The sequence below is a fragment of the Danio rerio genome, chromosome 2 (assembly GCF_052040795.2).
Source record: "Danio rerio strain M-AB ecotype USA chromosome 2, GRCz13ab, whole genome shotgun sequence".
In the NCBI taxonomy this organism is placed as follows: domain Eukaryota; kingdom Metazoa; phylum Chordata; class Actinopteri; order Cypriniformes; family Danionidae; genus Danio; species Danio rerio.
In genome coordinates, this window is record NC_141022.1 from 18167862 (window position 1) to 18186364 (window position 18503).

Sequence of the window (18503 nt, forward strand, 5' to 3'; positions counted from 1 at the left end):
ATCGCAGATGAGTCGCCGATGCCTGTGAGATAATTGGCATGCTAAATATCTGAAGCTGTCAGCGATTTAAATCATGCCGTGTGAAATTAGTTTTGACTGAAAATAACATTGGGGATCACCTACAGCCAATGAGAGAGAAGCATTCACTAGACTAGTGTGTGTGTGGGGGTTGAGAAGAAGTTAAAAGCGCTCATTTTTAGTATATGTGGACCCAAGAAATGGAGGAAAAACTAGTGGAAATTTGGCAGGAGGAGAAATTGCTAATTCCCATCAAACCAAGGTAAGCAAATGTGTACATTTTCTACCCCATTAAAGGCTTCTTTCTCATTATGTAGATAATAACAAAAGATATTTTGTTATTAGATATATACTACGTGTTTTTGGCTGTGAGACGTAGTTTGAACGAAATTGTCGGCAATTCTTCCTATTGTAAAGTCATGCAATGTGAAAGCCCATGTCGCGTATTTGCAGTGTAAACAAAGCAGCGACAAAACGCTAAATCAGATAGTCATGCAGTGTAAAAACATATGTGACACGAATACTTTGAAAATCATGCAGTCTGAACTCGGCATAAGTGTAAACTCTTTAAGAGCTATTTCGAGTTTTGGGCAACTATACACTGTAAAAAATTGCTGTTAAAAAACGGTCAGATTCTACGGTAAAATAATGTTTTTTCACTAAAACAGTAATATTCTGTTAAAAACAGTGCTTTCTGGGTAACATTTTTGTTTTCGAGAAAGTAACCAACTGCAGAAAACTGTGAGCTAACAGAGTTCAGATTCGATGTTTTGAAGTCTGTGTTTGAAATCACGCTTTGTGTCCTTGTTCACTATTTCATACACTAGTTAACTAATATAGTTCACCTGACAGAGTTAATGAACACTAATGAGTGAATTCAGACACTGATGAACACCTGCTGTTAATAATTACAATTACTGAAGAAAATAAACAAGAAATACAAACAGTGACTTGAGTTACAACATTAAATAAAATCAAATAAAATAAAACAGCTTCAGTCTCAGCAGAGGATCATTAAACAACTCCACAAACAACAGCAGACACACACTTATTACTGACTGATTTGACTTTCATACTATTCTCATTGAGATCCAACAGAAATTAAGGTGTTTTTTGTGTCACCGTAATGGAGTGAGGGGCTGATTTAGTTGGGCTCTTCACCCTTGAACTCGTTTAAGAAGACTTTCCAACTGCTGTAATACAGAGTTTACAAAACGTTTGTACTATAGCAATAAAGTTGGGAAGTCAATGAATAGAGAAATCTGTTCAACTGAAATTAGTTCTGATAAATGTTTTGGTATAAATCTGGAAGAAGGGCCTCATGCAATAGATTTTATGCTTAGTTGCAGGTATTCATTTAATTAATGAGAAGTGGAAACAGAAAAGATACCTCAGTAATTACTTAACAGTTAAGAAATAACATACAAAAACAGTTCAGTTATGACAAATACACACTCAGACCTCATGAATCTGACCTTGTATCTCAAAAATGGTAACATCTCAAATGTTTCATGCTGCAATGCATGCTGGGAAGGGCACTGTACAAATATCCCTGCATGCATTGCGGTATAAATAAATGTTGTATAATGGTCTAACAGTTTTCTTTATTTGTGTTTGATTCTGCTGTTGTTTATGTTTCGACTTTCAGTTGCCTGTTTGTGAGTTAAACTGTTAATTTTGTTAAATTTGTTGTCACCATTATTGAGGTTCATATGCTGATTATTGATGTCTCTTTGAGTGCGATTTACACCATAGAGCAGTGTTATTGTCCAAGATATTCTTAAAAACTTCCAGAAATCATTGCCATATATATACATATAATGTAAAACTATAGATTTAACTTTGATTAGGAGCAGTACATTTTATTATTTGAAATAAGAACAGACTCTGCCATTTAATAGCAACATGAACATAACCAGATCTTATTTAGGTTTTTGGCTGCCTTGCCACAACAAAGGAGCTTTTCAAACAAAGTTCTTAAGAATTGCAGCAGCCACAATATATAAATGTTAAAAATGACAGGGCTAAGAGCCCAACTAAAGCAAACTCTGTTCTCCATGATGGTGACGTAAAACTTTAACTTTTTCTCAAGAAGAACTTTAGTAGATGTTATACAAAAATACATGTATTAAGTAATAAGTGTAGCTGGTGATGATGTTTGTAGAGTTGTTTAATCATCCGCTGATCATTTAACTGATTTAATCATTTGTTGTTCTTCAGGTTATTTCATTATAAAGCTGTGACTAAAGTTTTGTATGTTCTGTTCTTGTTTTTTCCCTTCAGTATTTCTTCATTTGTTCATTGTTAATCCTCAATTATCATTTAATTAGTCAGTTAATTAATGAATTTACTTCAGCTTTGCTACATGTTTCTTGAACACTCAGTAGTGTGGACACTTCAATTAAAACTGAAGTATATGCTCTGGGGTTTAAAGGGTTAAAGGTGTGAGAGGTAAAAACACAGTGTAAAAATGTATTTTAACAGTAATATACTGTTAATTTACACAACGGAAGTAGACTGTAAAAAAACAGTAGATTGCTGGCAACCACAGCTGCCAGTAGATTACTGTTAAATCAAGGAAAAAAACAGTATTTTACTGTAAAACCTGAAGCTAATTTTTTCTGTCTGTCACCGTTGTGGAGGAGAGTAGAGCCAGTGTATGAGTTAAAGATGAACAGTGAACTGCTGATGTTATTCTGCATGTTTCTCTTTTTAAAGATAGCGGCTGTTTAGTTGCTGATGCAGTAAGAATCTCTCTGGTGATTCCAGATTTACATGTATGTGTGCTGATGTGAAATATAAGACATTAGAGTTAAACCGAACTTTTCTAATTAACTAAAATAAGTTATCATTATAAGTATGCTTCTAAGCATATATAGCACATTACTTCATAAACTCATTCAGCAGTTGACCAAGTTGAGGCAGTTGCTTTCAGTGAGCAAAATGAGTTCACTTGAGTATTGTGTAAATCAATGTAGTCCATGTATTTTTACAGCAACATACTGTAAAATAACAGTACATTGCTGGCAACTGCAGCTGCCAGTATTTTACTGTTTTTTAACGGGACAATTTTTAACAGTGTAGGTACTTACTTAGGTATTACAGCTGGGCAATGTTTCAAGCCTCTACGACTTATGGTTTGGTCTGCCCAATCAGTATTAGAGCAGAACGGTGACCTTTGGACTTTTCTAATAATTACAATAGAGTTTTACTGCTGTGCATGAACCCCTAATGACATAGTCATGGATGATGAGAGTAAAACATGCATCAACTCTACAAAATGTTTGTTGAAAGAACAAGGCTGAAAAGGGGTTCTCAGAAACAGCATGACAACACTGTAAAATGAGATCTACTCCTGAGATTACCTCAGTTCCATCATCTTCCTAACCAGATGAAGTGTTAATGCCCTATATTGCTGTTAAAGGTAAAGCTTGAGTGCTTTAAAAGTCAAAGGTCATGCTTACAGAAGAAAGTGTGGTTCATAATGTGTGCACTGAGATTGAACCAGATCAAAGGTTAAATGATTACCACTGTCGCCACTCTGTAATTATAACCTGAGGAACGCCAGGTATTCCCGCAGTCAGTATGACCTGCCATGCGACCTCTCTCTCATAAGACAACAGAGTAGGAGAATGAACACTGATGTCATACAAATGTAATGGATGTCAGAAAAAGTCTTTTCAGAGACTCAAAAACTGTAAACTGTTTTCATTTTCGACAAACAATCAAGATTGAGTTAATTATGCAAATCTGGACAGTTTTTATTATGTCATTATGTTATGTCACTTCAGAGTGAAGATGTCAAATGTCTACAAATGTCTGAATGATTTACTGTGTTTTTAAGGGTTGAGTTACTTTTATTAAATCGGGAGTACTCAATCTAAAAATACAGCACACATTGTCAGTTTGAGAGACAGAAAAAAAGCAGCAGAGTTAGTAATACTGTAATACTAAATTTCTTTGGACTGTGGAGGAACCCAGATCACCTGAAGGAAACCCACGCCAACACAGGGGGAACATGCAAACTCCACAGAAATGCCAACTGGTCCAACTGGGATATGACCAGCAACCTTCTTGCTGTAAGACGACAGTGCTAACCACTGAGTCACTGTGTCACCCATTATTTTTATTATTATTATTGTTATTAATATATAATAATAATAATAATAATAATAATAATCTATACTATACTATATACTATAATTATAATTGTTATTATTACCATCATAATCCAAAGGAAATCAAATCAGATAAGAACAGTAAACCTTTAACATCAAATGTTCACTTGTCCTGTCTTTGAGTTCTTCTGAGTGGTCGACTGCATCGGAACTGGCATTAATGAACATTGCTACATGGAAATGTTTAAAAATTATGTGCTCAGCATGAGTATATAATGGTCAAGCACGGCCGTCAAGCATGTTTACATTGGAATTATAAAACTTCATCTCATCTTATGCTTCATTGTCTCATCTTATGCTCACAATAGCTTGTTCCTCGTCTATACACATGCACTGATGCTAGTAATTGAACCCGCTGTTATGGATGAACACAGAGCTAGCATTTTCATTAAAAGAGATCTATTACTGAATCTTCAGTTTAATGCACAATTATTGTTTTTTCTGTTATTTTAATAGAGGGTTGGGCTTAAGCTTTAAAAAACTCATACAGTCACCTAACTATAAAATGTTATTTTTCATTACTCTAATTATTTTCAGATTTTCTATGACATGAAGCTTTTCAGTTCTGCTACAAAACAATTCTGCCTGTTCAAAATAAAGAGAAATAGCACACTGTAAAAACCTTTACTGTAAAATTTACAGTAAATTACTGGAAATGTTGCCAGTAAGACTTCACAATTTACAAGCACACTTTAAATAAATAATAATAATAATTTCTTGCATTTATAGCTCTTTTCTAGACTCTCGAAGCTCTATACACGTTTTTTGGGGGAAAACTCCTCATACACCACCAGTGTGTAACATCCACATGCATGACGTGATGGCAGCCATATTGCACCAATCTTTCGAACCAGAACAAGTAGCCGGTGATGATTTTTGTTCAATATACAGAATGTACAATCAGCTCATTGTACTCTACATGAAGATTATGATATGGGGATGGTTAGGATGCACACTGCGCAGTATAGAGTCGCTTTCACTATACTTGGGTGTTAGAACCATACAGGCCGCAGGTTGAGCGCCCCCTAATGCGATCACTACCACCACTTTCGACAGCAACCTAGCTTTCCCATATGGTCTCCCATCCTGCTTAACTTAAGTGGGCGACCACGTTGCAGAGAGCAAGTTGCCGGCAATTAATTGTTGCAATGTCTCTTTTTTACAATACAAATATAATTATTAATTTACATTTTGATTGTAAATTTACAGTTTTACTGGCAAGCAAAATTGCTAGTAAGTTGCTGCACATTTTACAGTATTTTTTCTTTTATAGTGTAAGCATTAGGGATTTGTTTCTTGTACCTGGTGTTCCTGGTTTACCAAACCTATATTCATTTGTTATTTTCATTTTTAATGAAACCAACTAACAAAAATGATCAGACATCACAGAAGTTCAACAAGGTAAATGATTTTCTAAACATTAGGCTTAGAAAGTAACTGTTCATATATTTTTTTTAAATCTGAGAAATTGTGTTGTGTTTGTACTTTAACACTTGACTTTGCCCAGTGTCATTGAATTTCTCAGTCACAGAAAACTTAAGAAAATGTGTGGCACCAGTGTTAAACTTTTGCTTTCTGTTCATTTTAATATAAAAGTTTGTGAAATGTTCTATGATTTCTGCCTCATTTTTCTCTTTAGTTTTAAGTTTTGAACCTGTGAAAACTGTAAGGAAGTGTTACATGCTAGTAAAGGAATCTACATAAAAAGTTTTTGATGCGGTAAACTTCATATGCATGTTCACGGTGCTATGGAAAAAAGTCAGCAAACATACACTTACTTACTTTACAAAGCACAGGTCAACTTATATTTCTGACAAAGCCAAAAATCTAACTTAACCCAAACTATAATATCAGGTTTAAGGTGTACAAGAAGCACAACACATTTGTCTTGTACATTTACAATAACTTAAAAAAAAAATACACTGCAAGACAATAACTCATTGTATGTAATGGCCTAGACCGTCAAGATTCATATATGCCTACCCAAAAAACCTTGAAGATAAATGATAAATAAATGTTCTTTGTCAACTACCCAGCTGGAGCATTTTCGAGTGAAAGTAACAAAAAACAGACATATTTTCCAATGTCTGGAGTCAATAGTTATCCCTCCTGACACTTTAACCTAGATATTCGGAAAAGAGAGAGCTGGCAAAAGAGGAAAATTGCAGACTGGAATAATATCATGGAAATGCAGATTGTTTGACAATTGCACAAACAGCAAACAGACTGTCAGATACAGAAAATGTGGAGCATCTAACGCACCCCAGATCTTATTTCACATTTTCATGAAACGCAGACCATCTCTGTGGCAGAATCTGGGAAAAGGTTTTGTTGAATACACGAGTAGATGAATTCCATGCACACTCTGAATAACACTAGTGTACTGAGACAAAATCTAATGATGGCTAAGCTTTAATACACCCCACCTCTGACTCACTTGCCCCATTTCAAAGCAATCCTCCAAACGGCAGCCGCTTCACAGTCTTGAAGCAGGCCTCAAATGTTACCTTATCACTCTACCGGGAGCCGTTAAATAGTAAAATATGTTTCCCAGCAGTGAGCAGGACACATACGGAGGCCAGTCGGGAAAAAGAAAAAGAAAAAAAGGTCAATGAGTAAAAGCATACAGTAAAATTCTGATGAAACAATCCGCCTTCATGATGAACTGTGAACTCGTATATCTACAGGAGGTCTGGCATCAGTAGGGGGAATATGTCCAGTTATTCACCAGTTAAACACAGGATACGTGACTTTTGTTTGTGAGGCAAGCTCTTCATATGAATCTCTTTTTAAATTGGAGATTACATTACATTACAATGATGCATGCTTGGCTAGGTGCTAGCTGAGCATAGCGCTAACAGGATATGAAAGCTCTTTTGATTAGCTAGAAGATGTTTTTGATCAGGCATTGATGGGGAAGGAAATGAGATCTGTCTTCACATTGTTTCAAACATTGTATGCAGTTTTTTAAATCCCCATGGAACACAAAAAGTGATTAAAAAATCTTCTCATAAATAGAAAAAGAAATGTGCAGAGGGATGATTTCATGCTGTAACTCTTACGATTCTGGTTACAAAAAAGGTCCAAGCTGGATGTAATATCTTTTAAACAGCTGTGAAACCTCTGCCAAGGCATAGAGCACTGATCATATTTTCCCCTCAGCCGCAGTTCCAGGTTCACACCTGCTTAAGAGATTTGCAAAGCACAGAAACACAGATGCTCCAACATGAGGTAGCCTGCTAGTTCAGAACTAGGGGCTCATCGCTAACTACAAAACTATGTAAACATGTGCCACCAGTGTCATGGAAATAATGCCACCGAAATTAATATACGAACAAATTGACAACCAACGATCAATGTGTTGAGTTCAAAGATTAGCAGCAACTACTGTAAACACTAACCGTCAAAGAAGAACTTCCTTTTTAATGCTGGATGTAAGTTTTTGACTCTTCTAAAGCATAGAAATACCATAACATATTTCACAATTGAAAATACTTGTTTATTTGAAAAACAATGCTGAAGTCAGTTATTCTGTTTTTAAAAAAGTCTGTTATGTGCCGGAATGGCTGTCATTGTTTTGGTTCTTTTAACCCGCCCAATGCCACTTAAGGCAATTATATTTCAGCAAACAGGGTTGCCTTAGCGGAAAATCGCATATTGGAAAAAAGAGACACAGATTCAGTTTTACATAATGTTATTAATGAGCAAATAATATAAATATTACGAACGTAAAGTGAGCAGGTTACATTGTATGTCCTAACAACACGCTACGTGATGAGATTTGCATTGATGAGCCAGATGCAGCATGACAGAAATTCAAAAACAGCCATTCAGAAGCACAGAATATGCACTCACTCACAATTTTAATAATGTAATTAATACATATTAAAGATCTGTAACATTATTAAATGTAGATGCTGAATCACGGATAAGTGTTGTTTTGAGTCACAGTTAAATTTCAAACGTTTTTTTTTATTTTCAAGATCTGAGGTCAACTATCTGCTGCTGCTTTCAGTATATGGCAATAAACGTCCTGTAAAATGGCATTCAAACTCACATTATTAGCATTTAACACTGGATAAAGCACATGAGGTGTACCTGAGGCGATGATTGTCAGTTTTCTATTGTTCAGCTGCAAGAAATAGAATAGAATATATCAATTCGAGGAGTAGGTTAGGACAGAAGCTCTTTTGAATACTGAAAATATTGCTTCTATCGCGTGTTGTTGCTTTTATATAGAAGACAGTTTAAATCAGCCTTTAGCCTCAATCATCAGACTCGCCCCTGTTGCTCCTTAATCTGGCAACCTACGCCTGTTATGATCCAGGCATGCAATACCGAATTCAACCACTGGGTGTCAAACTTAGGGTGCTTTCCCACCTTTTAATCGATTCAGTTGTTTCGAAACAGGAATTAAAATATTACAATGTTGCTCTTTGTTCTTGGTGTGGTTCGCTTTCACACGGCAACATTTCTAAATGGACCAAAAGAGCTAAAACAAGTTACGTGTGAGTTAACTCTCCTTAGATTGGTCAGAGTTTCATTGTTTATTTTGCAGAGTCCCGCTCAGCTGTCATGCGTCCTTATTTAATTTATGGCGATGAGCAATACGGCATTATAAGTGGAAAGCTGCACTTTAATTTTGAATATTGATGCCCACAGACGTTGTCACCAGACATAAATCAGAGGTAAGACTCTGTCATGCATAGCCCTTGGCTAGACTGCAGTTCGGTTAATGTTCCTAATGGATAAACAGTTTTTGCTAATAGTTCAGCATGCTTTTACTTTCGTAATAGACATGAAACGCACATTTACCGGTAGGAATGACATCTTGCCCTACTCATAATTCTCTCTTCTTATAGCCATATATGCCTATTGTATATCCATTAAACACTGTGATATAGCCCGGTTTGGATCGTTTGCTTTCTCACTACAATCGATCCCCTCCAGAGTTCATTGCGATTGAGCCGAGACCACCTCATTCAGGCGATCTCAGACAGATTGATTTGGTGCGCACCTGAACGCGGTTGCTGGTTTCACATATGCCTAACAAACTGCGCTAACTTGGCAAACAAGAAGCAAAAGTCTAGGTGTGAAAGCACCCTTACATACCGCACCTTTAATATACAATATCACATGACATGAGATGCATGAGTATGATATCGCTATATTTCCACACCGCTATAATGATTCGGCCAAAACCCATATCAAAAACATAAAAAAAAACATATCAAAAACATCACTTTAAAACTATAAACAAAGAAATGTTGAGTTTCTTCATTGCACTGCATTGTAGAGTATTGTAATATTTTAGTGAGAGACTTTTTACAGATGTATTAATAAGCTTATTATAAATAATAAAGCATTATTTTGAATGTTTGGAAAGAAATGTTTACTTTTTATAATATAACTCATAAGTGTTTGTCACTGAAATATTAATTACCACATACACAGAGTGTTTTATAACACAAAATAATTGTATTATACACTACCATTATTAATAATGAATTCAATTTACTAAACTGCTATAGTTGCTAAGCAAAATGCTACTGTGAGTGAATCAATCAAACAAATAATGGTTGCTTTTTGATAAAGCATTTAATTGTTTTAAAGTTATAATCATTTAGCCCACAGTCAAATATATTTGCTCTGGGACAACTAATAAATGATTGAGATCAAATTCTGACATTATATTTAAACAATAAAACAATAGCCGAGTGATACAAGCTGCGATGTGCTACTAGGTGACATTAGTAGAATAGTGCATGCTTGGAAAGACCTCTCAGCCAATCAGATTTGAGAACCAGAAGAAATGGCTTAAAAAATATAATGTAAAAATGCTCAGAATGGACAGAACAACCTTAAATTCAATATCATCAGTAAAAAAGATGATTACACTTCCTAAAAATCCTACCATTACAGTGAAAGACCAAGTCATAATCTGAAAATCAAGTGTTCTGCTGTTAATCAGAGTTATTGGGCTTGATTTTCCATCCACTCAATGTCTAACACATGTCCTCAAAGGAAAACCAATTTGGATTCCTGATGACATGCCGGACTTCTGGCCAAAGATCCCTAAAACCTGGGCCATATCTTACAGGGCTGGCTAAGCCTGGCTACTTTCTTGGCCAAGAGTGACTAGATATAAATTCCACTTCACAAACAGTTCTTGCTAAGAATTTTGACAAAAGAACAGAAAAATCCTTGGCGAATCTCTAAAAAAAAAGATTATTGTCACACACTATGTTTACCAGTTAATATAGTTAACTATAGGATAGAATGAAAAATCCAATTACAAAAGTGTGCCGTTTCAAACCCCTAATTTAAAGCTATTTTGTAAATCCAATCCTTGTAAAGTAAACATATACTCGTCATATAGTTTTGCTATATCATTTGAGTAAGCAAATGAAGTTAGTACACAACACAACCACAAGTCATATGCTAAAGCTATGCTAAAATGCTAAAACCATATTCTAAAGCTATTTTACTTCAAAAGTGACCTGTGTTCTTAGGACAAGCAAATTTTTCACAAATGCCAAGCTGCAATAAACTACTGCATGTCTTAAAGCATTGGTGACCAATCCTGTTCCTGGAGACTTGCAGGTTTTAGTTGCAACCCATATCAAACACACTTGCCTGTAATTATCAAGTGCTATATTCAGGACCTAATTAATTGGTTTAGGTGTGTTTGATTAAGGTTGCAGCTGAAATCTGCAGAAAGGTAGATCTCCAGGAACAGGGCTGAGCACTGCTGTCTGAAAAGGACTGTCTTAAACAGGTGGCCTTTATGTGAACTACAGCCAGCAAATTATTACTACTCTACTTCACACTAATGTAAGCGCAGAGTACACAAGGGGTTGAATGCTCCAATACAGTCACTCCAAAAGGTTTTTATAACCTTTGGACAAATATAGTGATAACAAACCACCAGATGAGTGTGACTTGTAAACAAGTGCTGCTCTCATTCCTCTTAACACCACAACAAGCACACAAGAGAATTGGTGAGAAAACAGCAGTTAAAAAAGCATCTGATCACAGCGATTATGGACATATTTGCACAGGCTTTGCAATTCACATGCATCATGTCAACAAATGAGGTAAGAGTTGCACGACTAATCAATAAAGACTGCAATTTTGACTGAGGTAAAAAAATTTAATCTGTGTTTGACCTGGAAAGAGCAGTTGCCATGTATAGTATAAAACAGCTTTAAGGGTCGATCACACATGTGTGCTTTTTGCTTAAAGAAGCTCCTTTTTAAAATGATTTACTAATGGCTGCAGATGTTTTGCATGCTGCTTATGCACGCTGCACCTCGCTTTTCAACTGCCTGCTGCACCTCACGTTTTTGCTGTTGCGCACTCTCAGTTAAAAAAAAAGTCAACTCTGAACAGAAATAGCATGCTACGTCTGTCATGTCTCTTTCATCCTCCAATCAAATGAAAGCAGAGGCGGGGTTTCCGAAAGATGGAGGAGAGACTAGTGGTTACTGTTTCAAGTTATGCAGAGCTGTATGACAAATCCTGAGTATCACAATATTATTAAATATTATAACAATAGCAACAGCAACACTCTCGCACAAAACACAGCTGATTCAGTCATTGCCTAGTGACGTTAAAAGTGTCAGCAAAAAAGGCACCTCGCATTTTTAGAACGTAAAAGCAGGTGTGGTGTGATCGGCCCCTAAGTCATTAGTCATTTCAGTCACACTGTGTCATTATTTCTCAGTTGCAAACATATAACACTACGATAATTATCTAAATAAATTAATTAAGAATTAAGTATTATAGTATGTCGCATAAATGAATTGTATGAGTGAAAATGATTGATTTTTGTTTCATGTAAAAAAAAAAATTATAATATTAAGTTTTCCGTGGAGATACAGTAAACATATCAAAATAAAATTTTTGATTAGTAATGTGCACTGCTAATAACTTAATTTGCTCAATTTCAAAAAGACAATTTTCTCAGATTCCATATATTCAGTTTTATCTCTGCCAAATATTGTCCAATCCTAACAAACCAAGGAAGCCATTAATAGAAAGCTTATATATTCAGCTTCATAAAATAAGAAGATAAATAGTCTCATTCTTAATAGATTTATATATCGACTGATAGAAAATAGAAATACAAAATTAGAGATAGAGATAGAAAATTTTCTGTTCAGAAAAAAAACCCTCACTGAAAGATATTCAGTTGAATACATTTTGTAAACTAGCCTCAGTCTGTTATTTATATACTATTTATGTCCCCAAACCTCAATACATAGAAAATTCAGATAATAATGGGTTACAAAATGTCTCAAATAATTAACTCATAAAATCTCATACTGTACATTTCATGTCCTGCTAAGTGGGTCAATTAGCAAAAGTTTACCAAGCCTACGGCAGGGATTTTCCTTTGGCATAATCACAGAAACCTTCTGAATTCCTTGCCTGGGGTGTTTAGTGTGAATGTACTTCTTGTCTGGCTGCCTGGTGAGCAGGTTGTGACCTTAAGCTCTCTTCCAAAACATACACAAATACAAACAAACACAACTTAAATGTTATTTTGCTTAAGCATCTGCAAATACTCTTCTTATCTAGAGGAAAGGTCAGAACATCAACAAACATAATAAGCCACAAAAATTGTTACCGCAGTACACAAGCAGGTGTTTGTGAGACCTAATAGTTCTTTTATTATAACTTCTGAATAATTATCATGCGGGTGACGCAGTAGGTAGTGCTGTCGCCTCACAGCAAGAAGTTCGCTGGTTCGAGCCTCGGCTGGGTCAGTTGGCATTTCTGTGTGAAGTCTGCATGTTCTCCCAGCGTATGCATGGGTTTCCTCCGGGTACAATCCAAAGACATGCGGTACAGGTAAATTGGGTAGGCTAAATTGTTCTGTAGTGTTTGAGTGTGCATGGGTATGTATGGATGTTTCCCAGAGACGGGTTGCGACTGGAAGGGCATCTGTTGCGTGAAACATTTGCTGGACAAGTTGGCAGTTCATTCCGCTGTGGAGACCCCGGATTAATAAAGGGACTAAGCCGAATAGAAAATGAATAAATGAATGATTATCATGCACAAAACATGTTTGTGCTACAAAAAAAACTGTAAAAACATTGTGTCAATGACTTCCGTTTCAGTTCAGTAACAAGTGTGGCTTACTAAGGGCAGCACAACATATTGGAAGCAGCACAATATTATTCATATTGCCCATAGTAAACCCATACCCTAATGACTTGACACAAGAGTGAATAAATTGGCAAATAGAGTAATATTTTCAGTAATTTTGGCACACAAAAGTTTTTGAATCTTCATATGAATAAAGTTACACCACTGAAATCACAAATATTTTAAATTAAAAAATTTAAATTCTAATTCTATATAAAATATCTTAATTTGTGTTCTAAAGATGAATGAAGGTCTCGGGGATCTGGGTCTAGTGGATCATTTGCTATCAGAAGCAGCTTGAAAGTCAAAGGCAAAGTCCTCTAGATTACGCTTATTTTACCAAAATAAAATATAATCATGCCTTGATTTTAAAATAGAGAAGTAAGGTCTGACTTTGCTTAGACAAAAGTCTTGTTACTCAACAGAAATAATGTACAGAATAGAATATAAAGTCATGGTGCAGTGAAGAAAGAATGAATATTGTGTATGACTCTCATGAGCTCAGAGGACTGTATTCATACATCTCTGCAATGACTCAAATAACTTATTAATAAAGTCATTTTGAATGACAAAGAAAGTGTTCTTGCAAGACTCCCAGAGTTTATCTAGATACTTTTGATTCCTCTTCAATGCCTCCTACATCTTACCGCAGACATGCTTAATAATATACATTCTGGTGACCGGGCTGGCCAATCCTGGAGCACCTTGACTTTCTTTGCTTTCAGGAAGTTTAATGTGGAGGCTGATGTATATGAAGGAGTGCCATCCTGCTAAAGAATTTGCCCTCTCTTGTGGTTTGTAATGTAATGGGCAGCACAAATGCCTTCATATATACTGAATGTAACCCCAAACCATGATTTTTCCTTCACCAAACTTGACTGATTTCTGTGATAATCTTGGGTCTATGCGAGTTCCAATAGGTCTTCTGGAGTATTTGTGATGAGTTACAGTTCAACAGATGGTTCATCTGAAAAATCTACCTTCTGCCACTTTTCCAAATGATCAACTAGAAGTCAAGTTATTATTTGCTGCCCTTACAACTTGGATCGACGACAAGACTTTTCTCAGCTAGTGTAAAATCGCAACTACATTGCAGATCCCTGTTGTGTGACGATTGCAGAATCACACATTACAGTATCGATGCCGAAACTATATATTGTGCAGCCCTATTTTGAACACACCAATATATCCAAACACAAAACCATAACTTGAAAACAAGACAAAAATCCCAAGATCCTTCCCAGCTCTAAGACCTACACTGTAAAACATGTTGGGTTTCACACAATCAATTTGTATTGAGGCAACATGAAAGAACTAATTTAAGTAGACTGAACATAAAAAACCCTCAAAATTTGTGTTGTTTCAGCTCATATATATATATATATATATATATATATATATATAAGTAGTAGTATATATATATATAAGTAGTAATAAGAACAAACAACAATCGTCATTTTTTGAGTGTACTAGCAAAGCGTTTGTCAATATATTGCTTTCTTCATAACCCAATCATGCATGAAGAGCAACTCTCTTGATTGAAACATCTGTGTTTACTACTGGGCAGCGATATTTGGGATAGTTTCCAACATTATGGGCAATCGCACAATGGGTGGAAGAGTTGAGAGACGAGATGCTAAGCGATTGCTGAAAATGAGCCCATTACCTTTGGCAGATTTACCTCTCAGGCTATAGATTTTGCAGGCTCATCACAACCCTCTGACTAACACTGGGGCGAGCGGGGAAGAGGAAGAAACGGGATCAAAATTTCAAAAGATTTCTGTGCTCTACGACATCTCTAACCTGAGGCAAAATTTTGCATGCTGTTCTGATTAAGCAACATTCCTTCAGCTCACATCAAAGACAGACTCTGCAGATATTGTCTCGCAATCGCCCATACAGCACTAAAAAAGATTGCTTAATAAAGAAAATAGAAATATGAATGAAATATTTGGAAGCTTAGATTGTAGGATGCTGTTACTTTACTTTTATTGAGTTTTACACTATAGAATGAGGATATGTGTACCTCAGTGTTACACTGTGAGGTACAAATTTGGGCTCAGATTTTCCTTCAAACTCTCCTTTGAGATAGTAAAATGAGACAGTAATTGGCATATGGTGAGAACACGCATCTATAACAGTTCATAATGAAAAATAGAAAACTTTTTTTAGTTCTTTTCTGAAACTCGGGTTACACGGAACTTTTTCTCAGAAGACATTGGTTTTGGTAATTACAGATCATTTTAAAAAGTATCCTCTTGCAGTTCCCACACAAGAACTAGAAGACATAGACGGTAGCCAGGTGCCTCTGGGCCCAATTTTATGGTTTATTATGGTTTGCTAGAGAATCTGCACATTGACCAAGGGCCAGATTTTGAGTCACACTGTCGTATTTGTAAAATATTAAGAGATATTTCCCTGCATCTAAAAATTAGGGCACAGCGAGAACAAAACCACAGTTTAACTCACAAAGAAAATCCGATATAACTTAAAATAAGTTTTTTTAAATGTAGTCTAATTTACTTTGGGTAAAATAGTTTGCCAAATGGATAAAGTGATTGTCAAATCAAGTGTATAATTCATTTTCTATGGTGAATAAAAACTCTTGTTGAATAAAAAAAAACAACCAAAAACTAGCCTAAATCTCTCAAAAGTCATATTAGGTCATCTTGTTCATAAGCCCAGTAGTCTCATTTAAACTAATATATAACAAATGAAAAATATGCTGAGTACTTTAAATGCAAATTTATTGGCTGGAGTGACCTTTTATTTTGAAATGCTGACATGCGTTCAGCATTTCAGTGATTTATGGGGAAATAAAACCCAATGACATGCTCCATCATTTGTAAGTGAACTAAAAGCCTTCATCCCCTGACAAACATCATCTGACTGTGCAGTAAATCAAATCATTTGGCACATTTTTTCGCATAGCGTCAGGCGAACAGACACAATCCAATAGTCTGAGTGTACTTCTGGGAGTAGGGCTTTAACTTGCATGCTATTTCGCATGAACATAATATATCCTTAACATAGTAATTACAAAAACTAGGTAATAACTAGGTATTATCCCTAAACCTACCCCTGAAACTAACTTTAATACATGTAGTTACCTTATATAACCCAGTACCTCTTAGGAAGTACACTGTACTGTTAGTGCATCTTAAGTGCATGTAATGTGAAATAAAGTGCAACGTTTGTGTATGTAACTCCTACATTTTCAGAAGAAAATCTCTGAAGCTGTACCTTGGAAATGCTGTATACTGATTCGCCCCATTTTGATATATGTACAATTTAGGTAACATTAAAGCTTTGAAATGTTTCACAAATCTTCATGAAACTGCCAAGGTCACATGAAGGTTTGTTACAATTACAACAGGAAATCACAAAATTTCACTTGTTCTCCGCTGGGAGGTGAAATTCATCTAATTTTTGTAAACGAAGCCTAAAAAATGTAAAAATAAATAAGTAGAATAAGTATAAGTTTATTTATTTAAAGATATTAGATGATTTTCCAGCTATTTTCAATAGACTGTGCTAGAGCTGTGGTGAAAAATAATTTTAGAATTTCTTATTTGAGATTTTCATAACGCAATGCAGAGCTTAGATGGATGGTGCGGTTTCTTTACGAATACCACTTGAACCTAAAATAATAATTTAAAAAGCTAAACTACATAGTGAACTACAGGGGAGCTAGGGGAAGCTCGGCTCCCCTTAATAAAGCATGGGCTCCCCTGATTTGAGAAATTTTGGAAAATACTCATAATGTGTTAATTTGACGTGCGGTTTTAGTATTGTGTAATGTGATCATAGATTATTATGTGTAAAAGTGCAAAAATATCATTCATTCATTCATGCATAATGGAGATTTACACCTCACTTAAAAAAAAAAAAAGACATGCCATCCTTGTCGAGCATCAATGTGTAGGGGCGCTGAAAAGCAAAGTCCAGTCATGTCAAAGACATGTCTTTTTCATTTTCAGAAACAAATGATGTGTATTTGTGTTTTGTTTTATTTGCTTCATACACTCTCAGAAATAAAGGTAAGCAAGCTGTCACTTTTAAAAGATAAACATTTGTATGTAAAGAGTCCATATTGGTAACTCAAAAGTATGTATTAGTACAAAAAAATGTAAAAGGAACACTTTTGTACTTTTTAGGTACTAATATGTACTCGTGAGGTATTAATATGAACCCTTATGGTACAAACTTGTACCTTTTGAAAAGGTACCACCCCAGTGACAACTCGTGTACCTTTATTTCTAAGAGTGTACAGTGGGCCAGTACAATGTGCATTTTTTTTAAACACCGTTACATTGCTGTAAACATGTTGGAAAATTAAGCTGAAAGCAGGTAAGCTTGACAAAACAGAGCCCCTTTCAATGGTGTTTCTTTCATTTTTCAATTTGCGATTGTGTTTTACTTGAGTGAAAAGTGAGATCTCATGATATTCTATAGCCCAATGTAAAACAAAAAAGCATATGCTGTCCTTAGTGCCACCATCTTGAGCTTATAGAGCAAATAGAAGAATAATGGGCTACACGACAAGGTCATTTATTTTGTTGTTATGTGAAACGTGTTTGTTGATTTTATATGAATGAATGAATTCCTCTCAGAAGCACTGCAGGTAAAATTAGATTAGAAAATTAAAACATTTTAAAACTGTTAATCATTTTATGAAGCAAATGTTTCAGTTGATTCAAAGCTTCAAAAACCTTTGTTTATAACATCACTACTAATGTGAACACTTTAGCAAATAATAAGGGATACTGCTAAAGTATCTAACGGTTCTACTAGGGTGTACATAATGTTTAAAAACAAGTTCAGAAATGGTATTGCCAAGTGACAGATGTTGTATTGTAATTCTCAGAGAGAGTTTCCTTGACCTCATATCATGATAACAGGAATGGACTGTATACCAAGGGTTTCATAAAACAGCTTTGCTTGCCTCAAAAACTTCTTCGTCCAGGATTCTGGTGCCAAAGATAGCGATGCCATCTGTGTTGATGATTGCATGGTCACTTCTGCTGAGTGGTTTAGAGATCTTCTTCTTACAGTCCACAATCATTGTGACGGTCTTCTTCTCGATGCTAATAGCCACACGGTGCCACCTATTGGTTCGGAGAACATTGGGTGAAAAAAAAACAACAAAAAAAT

At 35.5% G+C, this 18503-nt stretch overlaps 2 protein-coding genes across 3 annotated transcripts in view; both read right to left on the reverse strand.

The window, feature by feature from the left end:
• Positions 1–10780, reverse strand: part of LOC147846305 (uncharacterized) — a 350900-nt gene extending 340120 nt beyond the window's left edge. The window contains exon 1 of the mRNA XM_087240597.2: positions 9333–10780. The gene's annotated coding sequence lies outside the window, so the exon portion shown is untranslated. The remainder of the gene's footprint in view (positions 1–9332) is intronic.
• The window catches only part of col11a1b (collagen, type XI, alpha 1b), a 181243-nt gene that overhangs the window by 147885 nt on the left and 14855 nt on the right, over positions 1–18503 (reverse strand). For both annotated transcript variants that reach the window (XM_087239469.1, NM_001184954.1), the window contains 1 exon segment: positions 18295–18457. In XM_087239469.1, coding sequence (XP_087095595.1) covers positions 18295–18457 — 163 coding nt within the window.